Source organism: Abramis brama (assembly GCF_963993115.1).
Source record: "Abramis brama genome assembly, chromosome: 3".
Taxonomy (NCBI): domain Eukaryota; kingdom Metazoa; phylum Chordata; class Actinopteri; order Cypriniformes; family Leuciscidae; genus Abramis; species Abramis brama.
The window spans coordinates 52,369,331-52,381,908 of record NC_139965.1 but is presented as its reverse complement, the minus strand read 5'-3'; the positions used below and the strand labels follow the sequence as shown (position 1 = coordinate 52,381,908).

At 37.6% G+C, this 12,578-nt stretch overlaps 1 protein-coding gene across 1 annotated transcript; it reads left to right on the top strand.

Moving 5' to 3' along the window:
* Window positions 1–2,166: 2,166 nt before the first annotated feature.
* Window positions 2,167–10,970, top strand: LOC311079935 (acidic phospholipase A2 PA4; the record flags this gene model as incomplete). Its single annotated transcript, XM_084109661.1, has 5 exons — window positions 2,167–2,323; window positions 5,981–6,113; window positions 7,086–7,220; window positions 8,115–8,357; window positions 10,943–10,970. 5 exons carry the CDS (start codon window positions 2,167–2,169, stop codon window positions 10,968–10,970), a joined length of 696 nt encoding a protein of 231 aa, XP_083965787.1.
* Between the last annotated feature and the right edge of the window lie 1,608 nt (window positions 10,971–12,578).

Below are 12,578 nucleotides of genomic sequence, written 5' to 3'. Positions count from 1 at the left end.
AAATATCTGTGGGGTATTTTGAGCTAAAACTTCACAGACCGGGTATGGTTGTACTTTTTGCTTTAGTAACTATAACTCACTGAATTTTGTAGCTAGAGTTCTCAAAATTTTATACAAAGTACCCACATGTGTTCACTACAAATGGCACCAATTCAATCCTCTACAAGAATATCACAGACCTCGTGAGTTGGTGTCAAATACATGATGTACCTTTGTTACAACATCGGTTGTAACACATGCTGGGGTAAGTTGTAACAATTACACAAAAGAAGCAAAAATGGATGCCACACTATAAGATATGCTTCAAAAACAGGTTTATTGACATAAAAGAACAATGTCTCACTCCCTCTCTGGAACAGACTGTCTGATTAACTTGTGTGTGTATGTAAATGTGTCTACTTGAACGAACTTATTTAACAGTATACTTGATAAACATACTATAATTTCTAACAAAAAACAATGTCTGTGTGTGTGTGTGTGTGTGTGTGTCTTCTTAATCAGAGTCACAGTGCTGACAAATGAATGCCGGTAACCCTGGAGTGCAGGCTTTGTGGGTCCAGAGACTGCAATAGGCATTCTGTAAAAATATTAAAATCAATCAGTTGTATGATAGGGGATGGTTGTAACACTTTTTCAAGAAGTGTTACAACCCACCCCACCCCTGTCAGTCACTGTTTAGCTAGCTGTATTAGCATAATGGTTTGAAATTAGCAAGGGAAAACTGCATCACATGTTGCCTAAGAAACTACATTTTAATCTAATATAAGTCAAACTATTTTATCTGCAATAGTTTAGATACTAGACAAAAAATAGTCTTGGTCAAAAAATTTACTTTCTTACCTCAAAATCAGTTTTTTCTCTATAAATTCAGAATGAATTTCCAGACTTGACAACCACCATGCCATATCAGGGAGGCAGTAGGTAAATATTGAAATGATCACATGACTCCTATCTTATCCCCAAGTGGTGGAAATGGTGGTGTTACAACTCTCCCCTTGTTACAACCATACCCGGTCTCCCCTACTCACTCTGGGGACATCAGAGACTTATTTTACATCTTGTGAAAAGGGCATTACACCACCCCTTTCATTTTTATTTCAGTTTTAGTATTAGGTAGGCCTATTTTAGTTCCTCATGTTAAATTAAATGAAAATTTGAAATGTTGCTTAGTCAACTAGATTAATAAAACAAGTTTAAGTTGTATAAAATATATTTACCCAAGTTAAAGTTTATTTAGTATTCCATTACAAATTGTATTGACCATTTGTGACTTTAAGTGAAAGAACAAAAATCCAATTTGTATCAAAAGATCAGATTTATGCTGCATCGCAATGTAACAGCCAATATGTCTCAATTAGGAATCTTGCAATTGTTCTATTGCTTGGATTCAACTCGGGTAATTGGACAGCAAATCCTCGGTAAACGGAGTTCTGTTGATTTTCGAGTCATGTGACTAGTGTCATTTCAGCTCCACATTGGTTACAAGTTTTAACCTGGCTGTAGCTACCTAGATAACTCAAATTTCAGTTCGACATCTGTGAACAGACAGTCAAGAACCGGCAAATTCATTTTCATTCGACTGATCATTCACAGAGCAAATTCTTCTTCATGCGGCGTCCTCATTGTGGACTAAAACAGACTGATGGTGATTATCTGCGTTTAACTGATTTTCATTTTGCATATTTTTCCGGATATCAACGTCAATTAAACCGATTGAAAAATTAGCTACGTGCTATTTATGACTGTTTCTAGCCCTAAACAAAGCGTAGAGCTGAAGGCTAAATCTAAGCAATTATGTCATTACATCTGCAAGATGCGCGTATCGTAAGTCTATTTCTTGCTGTTAAGCTTTTAGTAGTGGTTTGTTGTTGCGGTGCTGTAACACCACAGAAACGTGCACCATTTTGCCTCCTCGTCAAATCTGAACACGGGAGTTATCAGGTTAGTTTTCTCACTCATTCACTGGACGCTTTAGCACCTCCGCTCTTTTACTGGAGCAAGTGGACATCAGAGAAACGCGTTGAAGATTGTTTCATGAGTAGCGACAGGACCCTGGTTACGCGTTATTTGTCACTCTGCCGTGGAGAGCGCGCTTATGACAATGCCGAAAAGTTACCTTTCCGCTTCAACATAAGTGCGCTATTGGAAGATGCCAGGCTGTGTGAAATGAACTCATATGTCAATTACACTTTGCTCAAAGAAGACGTCAACCAAGGTCAGCCCATGGATTCAAGAGCAAAAAGTCGCTATAAACGCGCATGGGTTTTACCGGGAACACTTTGGTGTGGACGAGGCACAAGCGCCAATGACTATGAACAGTTGGGTAGGTCTGCATCCATAAATTCCTATGCCTTCACTCTTAAAAATAATGGTTATTTATTGGCATGGATGGTTCCATAAATAACCTTTAACGTCCATGTAACCTTTCCATTACACAAAAGGTTATAGTGAATTATTAAAATATTCATCACACTAAGAAAAAATGGTTCTTTTTGTTAGGCTATATATTTTAAAAGTGTTGTTCAGTTCACTTATAAAAAGTTTGTCTCTCAAACTTTAATAGGCAGTAGCCACCTACAACAAATACAACTCACTTGGGCATGTACACAATCACAGATTATGTGAGTTAATATCAAATACAATGAGTTCTGTTGTCACAACCTACCCAACTACTGGGTTGAGTTGTAACACTAGCTTGGGATAGATGCAACAAAAACTGGTAATTTGCTGAAATAAGATCCATACTATCCAATTTATGCAATACATTTATTGAAGAACAAAGAATACTTAGTTTTGAATAAAGTGAACAATTGAAAAATAAAAAATAAAAATTATTTCTTTTAGGACTTAATTTAGCACAAAAACTATTGCTATGTGTGTGTGTGTGTGTGTGTGTGTGTGCTGTATTCCTGTCACATAAGGGTAAGGGTTCAGTAACTAGCTTGCCATCCATCTATTTTTATGTCAACTTTGAAATATCACACAAAAAAACCCTGGACGGAAACGCCAAGATGCGCATACATTCTAAAAATGTGCACAAAAAACCTATGAGCTCATCTGAGGCAGATAATTTTTAGATAATTTTTATCCTAAACGAAATCACATCTACCACACAAATCCCTTGATGCGCAACAAAAAACTCATGTGACTGCCTCAACAGAGGATTTGATTGATAACAGTAATTTTTCATGAACTTGACCTATCCCTAGCCCAAACAGCCATAAAATGTGATTTAACTGTTTTAACATTTGGGTTTGAAGTTAGCATGAATGCAAAGCATCAAATTAAACTAGATAAATGGATACTTTAGGTTATGAAAATAATTGTATCAATGTCTTGATAAAAAAAAAAGTTACTTTCTTTCCTGAATGTGTTCTTTGTTTTTTGTTTTTGGTCATAAAATCTACAATGTTTCTCACAGTCACATACCACTTCTCCTGTGAACTCAAAAAGGAGATGGGAATGTATGATTTGTATGCCATCACCACAGCTGTTTTCTGACCTGTCAAACTGATGTGTTACAACACTCCCCGGTCTCCCCCTACTAGTGAACTAATTTTGTTGTTCATACCAGTACAAAATTAAGCATTTTGCATAAAATGCTGCTGGAGCTGTTGAGTGTATCAAATATTCTGTAACACTATGCAAAGATGTATTCATGTTACAAAGGCCTTCGAGCACGGGTGTCAAACTTCCTAAGTTCCTGGAGGGACACTGTTCTTCAGAGTTCAGATCCAACACTAATTAAACACACCTGGACCAGCTAATCAAGGTCTTCAGGATTACTAGAAACCAGAGATACAATTCTTATACTATCCATCCTAAATAGTATTCGAAAATAGAATTAGTGCATCCCAAATCATATGTTGAAATGAGTATTCCAAAGATACCCGGATGGTCTACTATTTCTGGTTAGAATTCGAAGTGCACATCGATGCACACTCTAAAGGCTAATATTGGACAAGGTTGGACAAGGATTCGATTAGAACTACAAACACGAATAAAAAGGGTTAAAAAACTTCAAACATGTTGGATGCGAGAGTCCAAAGGTTAAGTAGAGAGGTTTAGATAAAGGGGTTTGAGTGAATAATTATCAGTATCTAAACTGACGAAAATATATTTATTCAATGTTATCCACATTATATTTAATCTGCAACAGCATTATAAACTTTGTAATGATACGTTTGGCCATTAACTTTAAATGCATCATTATATTTAAACTGCAAACACACGAGGAGAGTCTCCACATGAAAGACCCATGATTGGCAGATCAACGTGCTACTACATTTCTCTCCGATACGGTAGGAAATTAAATTAAATTGAATGTGGAGGATTTTAACTGTGACAAGTTTTGCTTGACAGGGCAGTTTAAACAGTGACCGGATGCATGTAACTAAGCGATCAGAGCTGTCTGTTAAAGATGACAAAGTAGTATGTCCCAAAGCTTGCATACTCTTCTGCTACACACTCAAAAATATTTACTTCTAAAAGTGTACATACTTTTAGGGTGCAGTATAAGTAGGTGAATTGGGACCCAGCAATAGTCTTCTTATTGGGAGATACGAGGGTCCATGGCTCTACCATTGGGAAAAAAGCAACTGCTAACTTGGATCATGTGTGCCTTGATAACCAATCACATTACAGCCTTGACATCATTGCATTTCGTTCAGAGTTGTGCGGCAGTCTATGGGTGTTTCTCAAACGGAAGGCTGCATCCTACCGAGACTGCGTCCTTCCTAGTTCAGTCCTTCTAAGGCTTGTAGGCTAGACTCCTCAGCAATTAAATGCTAGAATGAGATGGTCTAGTTAGTGTGCATGGCTATGTCACCCGCCCCCACGGTCACTGCACGAAAAAACTATTAAAACTTAATTTTGGAAAAATACTTTGTATTACAAATCTTTATATTAACTGGCTTTCTATGAATGCAGCCATGACAGCCATCTGCGGTCTCCCAGTGGCTTACATTATTGTCAGTTTAATGTTAGTGATTAATTTACAGCAAAACAAAAGATAACATCTATGCTTTCATGTCCGAAAACATTATTTTTGTCTTACATTTCATAATAAACTCAGACAAGCTCAGTACCGACTTGTTTTCCATCAGTTTATTTTCGTTAATTTGAATGTGTGCAAAGGATTGTGGGTGATTTAAGGCCACGAAGGATACATCCGATGCATCCTTAAAAACAGGCCGAATGAAGGAAGTGAAACGAAGGCTGTCTTCCAAGGATCCTTCAAATTGAGATGGCCTTCAGCGACGTTTGATGATGTGGCAGCCGAGATATGCAGACTTCGTAGGATGTAGCTTCCGTTTGAGAAACACCCAATCACTGTTTGCTGATTCCACAGAAATGAATGAGAAATGCTGTAAACTAAATCATACCTGTCGCAGCATTTTTATTTTTTTCGGTGTAAAAATAGATCAATCCAAAATGAATGTTGAATAAACATGTTGAAGATTAGCCGATGGGCTGTCGAGTCTTTTCTTCTTTTTTTTTTTTTTACAAATATGACCGTTATCGGCGTGAAAAAAATAAAGCTTTATTTTCATTATCTGCTACATATTAAGCTGTTTTCCTGAGAGCGATAAATCAAAGTGCAGTTTTCATGCCAGGGTCATGGGTGGTTGTGTGGCTGGCTATCTGTGAATGTATGGCATGTCCTCGAAAAGACATGGGAGGTCCCTGCAACATAACCTGGTTATTACAGTTCATACTAGCTATGTTGTGCATCAGTAAATCAATATAATTACAGAGGGTGTCATAGAGTTATACATGACAGTCAAGAACGGAAGAGTTACTGTGCAAAACAACGCAAAACAGAAATGTGCCCTGCGCATTACATTTTATTGAGATGTTACAAGTTGTATTCTATTACAGATAATCTATATAATAATGAGGACAGTATTATTTTACAATATTGTAAATAATCTATATTTGTTATTTGATTATTTAGACTACATTTTTCTTCTCTTTTCAGGTATGTTTGTTTATGCGGATAGATGCTGCCGAGAACATGATCACTGTGAGCACATCATACGCTCCTTCTCTGTGAACTTTGGTGTCTTCAATCCCACCCTCTTCACGGTCTCCCACTGTGACTGTGACCACAGGTGAGCACATAAGCTCTGGGGTCTTTCACATTCCACAGGTGAGAGGCATTTTCAGATCCTCAGGGGAGACTCTTTAGAGTCATAACTCATCCTTTCTGTTTGTTCACCTTATGTTATCCTTGGCTCGTTTAAGTTTTTTTTTTACACTGCATGTTTTAATAGAAAAAGAATATATATCTTCAGGAGGACAGCCTGTAATTTATGTAGAAAGGCCTTTCTTTTGATGTGCAACACTAAAAAAAAAAAAATAAATTGTCTCAAAAAATTAACACAGCAATCTATTTGAGGTATGACAACTTCTAACCAACAAACTACAATACACATTTTAAGTTAAATAAAAGTTGTTCCAATTCATTTCAACATAATTGAGTGGTTGTACGGGAACTATTAATAATTTAATGTGGTTTATTTTAACTGCTAGTATACTTTAACCTAACAGGTCACAACACAAAATAACACTAAATTTCAATATTTATTCTACTTATCATATGCAAAGCATGCTGGGAACTTAAAATCCACAGACAATTCCTTTAAATTGCATTAAGCTGAATTGCATTTTTTGCAGTTTAAATTAAAAAACAAAATTAAATTGATGTAGTAATCAGCAATTTGTCAACATAACTCTTTTAAATTATTTTTGCAACTTAAATCAATTCAATCAAATTACATTTTAGTTCAATTAATAAATGTGATTTATTTTATTTTTTTTACTTGCAACCATGCATTTATTTAAATGTTTTTTTTTAAGAGTGAATTAGTTTACCGGTTTAGTCGTTGGTTCAGTTCCCAGGGTACACAAATAATGATAAACTGTATGCACTGAAAGTTGCTTTAAATAAAAACAAAATCCTAAATGCTTAAATGTAAATACATTAAGCATGTGTTTAATGGAAGGGTTAGCTGACATTGAGACACAAAAGATTTCATGCTAATCATATTTATTTCTGTCCTGTATCTTCCTGTCTCTGTTAGATTTAAACAATGCCTTCTCAATGGTAATGACACCATCTCCAACATGGTGGGCTACAGTTTTTTCAATGTCCTGAAACTCCGCTGCTTTGAGCTGATTCAAAGGAGGCAATGCACACAGTACAACTGGCTTGGAATGTGAGTGCAAGAAATTAAATAATGCATTCCAAAAATGTTGCTTCATGCTTCTGTTTACATTTCTGTTTCCATTGCAAATGCAGAATGGATAAAAACACTGTAATTGTATATATAATTATATAATTCACACAGCTGTCTTCATTGACATAACCAAATTACTTCCATTGAATAATTTGTATGGCATCATCATAGTATGTTCATTCATAGTCTTTCATAGATTTTCTGCCTGTTATTCCAGTTTCTGTGTTAAATGTGAATCCTGTAACAATTAACAAAGTTTACTGGACTCATTGTCCTAGATTGTCTCCAATATATACTTATATTTGTTTGGACATTCCTTTATAAACATGGTTTTACATTCTAGGATGAGTTTCTCTGTAATAACATTGTGCCAGAGGTGGGAGTAAGTTACCCATATTGAAGTCATAAGAAAAGAAGTCGTCGAGTCAAGTCTCAAGTTGCAGTGCACAAAATAAAACAAGTCAAGGCTATGGCTTACCTCAAGCAAGTCATGTTGAGTCTTGCGAAGAAAGTCACTCTCAAAGTACCATGCAGAGGTTACTTTTCCCAAACAGTTATGAACTCCCTGAATAATACAGATCTGAAAATGATCTGAGATCAGAATAATACCTCTCTTAAACAATTTTAGAGTAATTGACCAAGTTTATTGTGTGAAAGCAATTATTTTGTCTATTATGCTTGCACTAATTGACAGGGCTGCTTGAAATCCTGGTTGAAAATATAGGTCTTGTTTCCTCAGCCATTTTCCATTTACTAACTTTTTGTAGTGAATCACTTTTGAGAAAAATGTTGACAGCAGTATGTTTAGTATTGTCCTCTAGCCCAGAGTAACATTATGCTGGTGTAACTGATTTTTTTAATCTCTAACTGCAGGTGCACAATGGTTCAGCTCGCACCTGTGGCAGTATTGAAAGATTCAACACCATACAATTCCACCAATCTAAGTAATGAGAAAAGTGGCACCGTTGAACTTCCATGCAATGAAGTGCCAATCAAATTGTCACATAGTGGCAAACAAAGAACCTCTAAATCTAAACGAATTAGACTGGCAAAGGACGAAAGAAACTGCGCTCCAGTTGACTATGCAAAAGGGGGAACATCTCAGCTTAGTCAAAAGTTGGTGAACCCATTTGAAAAACGGAAGAATCTACAAACAGCTGGACATCGAAAAGGAAGAACAACTGTGCAGCCAAACTCATTGTTGACATTTACCCCCGCTCCCCAAAAGAAGCCATCTAAAGAGAAGCAAAGGATAACTCAAAAGTTCAAAATGGGAACTATTCTTCAAAGCATCCACAGGACATCAAAAGCAAGTGTCACTCACTCACCTTCAACCTCATCTGAAACAAAATTACTCTTGGTTCAAAAGACGATAGTCAGTCAGTCCAAACAAATATCTGCAAATAAATCAGGAGCAAGGACACTTCAAAATAAGAGAAAAAGAGGTAAAAACAAAACCCAGAATTCCAGAAAGAGCCAGAAGAAAAAACTAATTAAACCCCAAAAGCATTGATGCTCACTTTCAATCATCAGAAATGCAAAGGTTCTTATTTTTCAAAATATAAGAGATCTTTAATCAGGTATTAGATTAAATTATGTGTGACATGAGAAGGGCTTTTCACACTGCGCTTTACTCTGGGTTATTGTCATTCTAAACCTCGCTTTTAACCCTGGGTTAAGGAACGTTTCACACTTGTAATTTAGAATCGGGCTTAGCACCGCTTTTTACTTTGGGTTATGAAACCCTGATCCACATTTGGCCACTCCAGACATGTTAACACGTTCGCCATCTTGGAAAGGTTAACATGAAGCTGTCATCACTCGCACTAACAAGTCAATGAATTTCATTGAAAATTTTACAGCATTGTGTAGCCTATGGCTGTAAAACCACCGAGCTATAAATTCCAGATGAAATGGGATAACCTTACAGTGGTGAGAATGTGCAGGTTTGTGTTTTTTATGTATAACTCAATATACAATATCCATATGCAGTATTATCACATTAATGATAAATTAAATGCTGTGAAAATCAATATCCATCTATAGATATTCATACATGTGAATAACTAGGTTGTAGATGCACAGTCAACTTGCTTTTGAGTGGTCATGGACCGGATTTGACCGTTCCAATATGGCAGATGGCTTACGTATAACAGCCCATAGAAACAGACACCTGTTTGAAGTGAAACATGTCAAATGGTGACAGAAAACACGACAATTGGATAAGTTTCATTCTTACCTTTATAGTCTGAAGACTCCATTAAGTATAAACTTGATAGTACAGTCGGCAACATATAATATGAGGATGCTTAGTGCTAAAGTCTTTATGTAAACAGGAGATGTGAACGAGACACTGCGTCATTGCGTTGGCGCTATGGGAAGGTCCGGTGTCTGAATCATGTGTACACATGCGCCATTACCATTGGCCACGGACAAAGTCAGGTGACACTACATAGAATGTGACTACTACCATTGAGGCAGCCACACTCCGAGTAAAATGACACCTAGAGGTGAAGCGATACAGTGCATCTCGTAGGTGAGAGAAACCGCATCTGAAAAACCCAATGTCATATAGTCTGTTTGGTAGAACCAAAACAGACAATGAGTTGATTGGCTTTAGGCCACTGGCCTGAACGATGGAGGTACTGTAAATCCTAAGTGCCTGGACTGGACATAATTCAATTCAATTCAATTCAAATTTATTTGTATAGCGCTTTTCACAATACATATTGTTTCAAAGCAGCTTTACAGAAAGTGCATTTCAGAAATGTACATAGAAAAATACAGTTAGTTAATTAATCATGCATTAATTTAGGGCATAAACATATCGCTAGCGTCGAGTCGTCTCTTCACAGGCGTCGAGTCGTCTCTGCACGGGTGTTGGGGAATCTGTAGTTTCCATGGGAGGCTGGATACAAACTGGAGCAGACAATCTGTATTTACCTCGGGACTAGCGTCCCGAGATAACAACAGAAAAGCAGATGGGAAATAATTAGCGTAGCTGCTGTTCATAACAATAATGCATTCAATCTGATTCAACTGTAGTATAAAAGGTAAGTATTATGTGAATGCTTGGCTAAAGAAATGCGTCTTTAATCTAGTTTTAAACTGGGACAGCGAGTCTGAGCCTCGAACAATATCAGGAAGGCCATTCCACAGTTTAGGAGCTAAATATGAAAATGCCCTCCCTCCTTTAGTGGACTTAGATATCCTAGGAATGACCAGAAGCCTCAAATTTAGTGATCTTAAAGAGCGCGATGGATTGTAGGGCGATAGAAGTTCCGTTAAATACCCAGGAACTAAACCATTTAGTGCTTTATAGGTCATTAGTAATACTTTGTAATTGATACGGAACTTTATAGGTAACCAATGTAGAGATGATAGAATTGGTGTTATATGATCATATTTCCTTGACCTAGTAAGAACTCAAGCAGCTGCATTTTGGACTAACTGTAGCTTGTTTATTGAGGATGCAGGACAACCAGCTAATAAAGCATTACAGTAATCTAGTCTTGAGGTCATGAATGCATGAACTAACTTTTCTGCATCAGAAACTGATAGCATATTACGTAGCTTAGCAATGTTTCTAAGGTGGAAAAAGGCTGTTCTTGTAACATATGAAATATGATTTTCAAAAGACAAGTTGCGGTCTAAGACAAGTTGCGGTCTAACTTGTCTACTCAACCTCTCCTGCTCCAAAGAGTAAAAGGTGGAGGGGAGAAGGCTTGAAGAACAACAGGATGAAATGGTGATGAAGGCACATTTGGAACATAGTCTGGCCACCAAGGTGCAATATTACCTTGACCAGTCCAGGGGCAAAATCAAGACAGTAGGCAACTGACAGGGCCTGCAAATCTCCTACCCTTTTGAGAGAAGTTGTAGCTATTAGCAGAGCTACCTACTGACTAAGAGTCATAAGCTTTTCTGTGGCTGACTCCAAAGGTTCAAAGTGAGCATCCGACAACCCTTCTAAAACAATAGAGAGATCCCATGATGGAACCCGCAGTCTGCAGATAGGCCTGTGCCATCTGACACCACACAGAAATTGGAACACCATGACATGCTTCCACAGATGCCCCATTAATGTGAATGAGGCAAGCTGAAATAGCGGCCACATACACCTTCAGGGTAGCAGGGGTCAGTCCTGCTGAGAGATGCTCTTGCAGAAACTCCAGTATTGAACTAACCAGGCAGTAAACTGGTTTAAGATGACGCTGTTCACAACATTATGAAAAGAGATGCCATTTAAAGGGACACCAGGCAAGTCTGAGTGTTTTTTCTCTACGTAGCTCCCCCTAGTGTCTGGTAGTAAATGCTTTCAAACACTCGAGCAACCCAACTGATCAGCTGTCAACCCAGCTGAGCAGAGGAACAGGCTATTTCAAAACCAGTTAGGTCTACCGAGGCAAGTAAAGCAATATTTTCTTTCCAACTGATGGCGATTTTGTTATTTTTTTTTTTTATTGTGTTGTCATGCATACTATTATTTTTACCGGGAACGAACGATATGAACGAGGCGAACTACTGCTTTGGTGTTTGTTTGTTTTTGGGAGAATGGGCATGAGCATAAATATATAATACCAGTTAATCTGGTAGAATGACGGTTTACCTTTGCTTGTCTAAGAAAACATCAGAACGTTTTTTCTAGCTCGATCGTGATATGTGCAACATGTTTATTGCCTATTATCAGACGCGTTGACTTAGTGACATAAAATAAAAGTGTAAGTTACACAAATAAAACCGACAGAGGAACGGCCAAAAAACTACAGAAATCAAACGTGTTTGCTAATGACAATGCTAACATCAAAGTTATAGTATCTAACGTACTAGTAAGCCCGTAACAGACAGCGATCATAATAAAAACCTTTACAGACAATAGTAAACATCCTGAGGTCGCAATTACTTGAAATTTAAATATTAAACACAGTTTATTCCAAAGATACTTACAAGTGCAACAGCAGGATCAGCATCCGTTTTGCAGGCTTCTGTTTCTCTCAGTTCTCCCCATTCTGAAAAAGCCGGTCCGATATTTACTCGAGTCTGACTTGCTCGGTCAGTATCCCGTTTCCTCTTTCATTGGTCCTCCGACAAAGATTTCCTAGCTTTCTGCATCTTTTTTACAGCCTCAGCCATAACTCAATCTATCGTTGCCCTTTGCTTATAGCTAGCCGGTGATTGAATGGGGGCATGTACGTGTGCAGTGCCGTCAAGCAATTCGTTACATCGCGAGACCTGATATCACATGATACTTCCTGACGCCGACCCGCCGGCCCAAAGTTGCAAGTGAGTTTTTTCCGCTCTCGGGCACCAGGGGGGTGCGAAACCACCACCATTCAA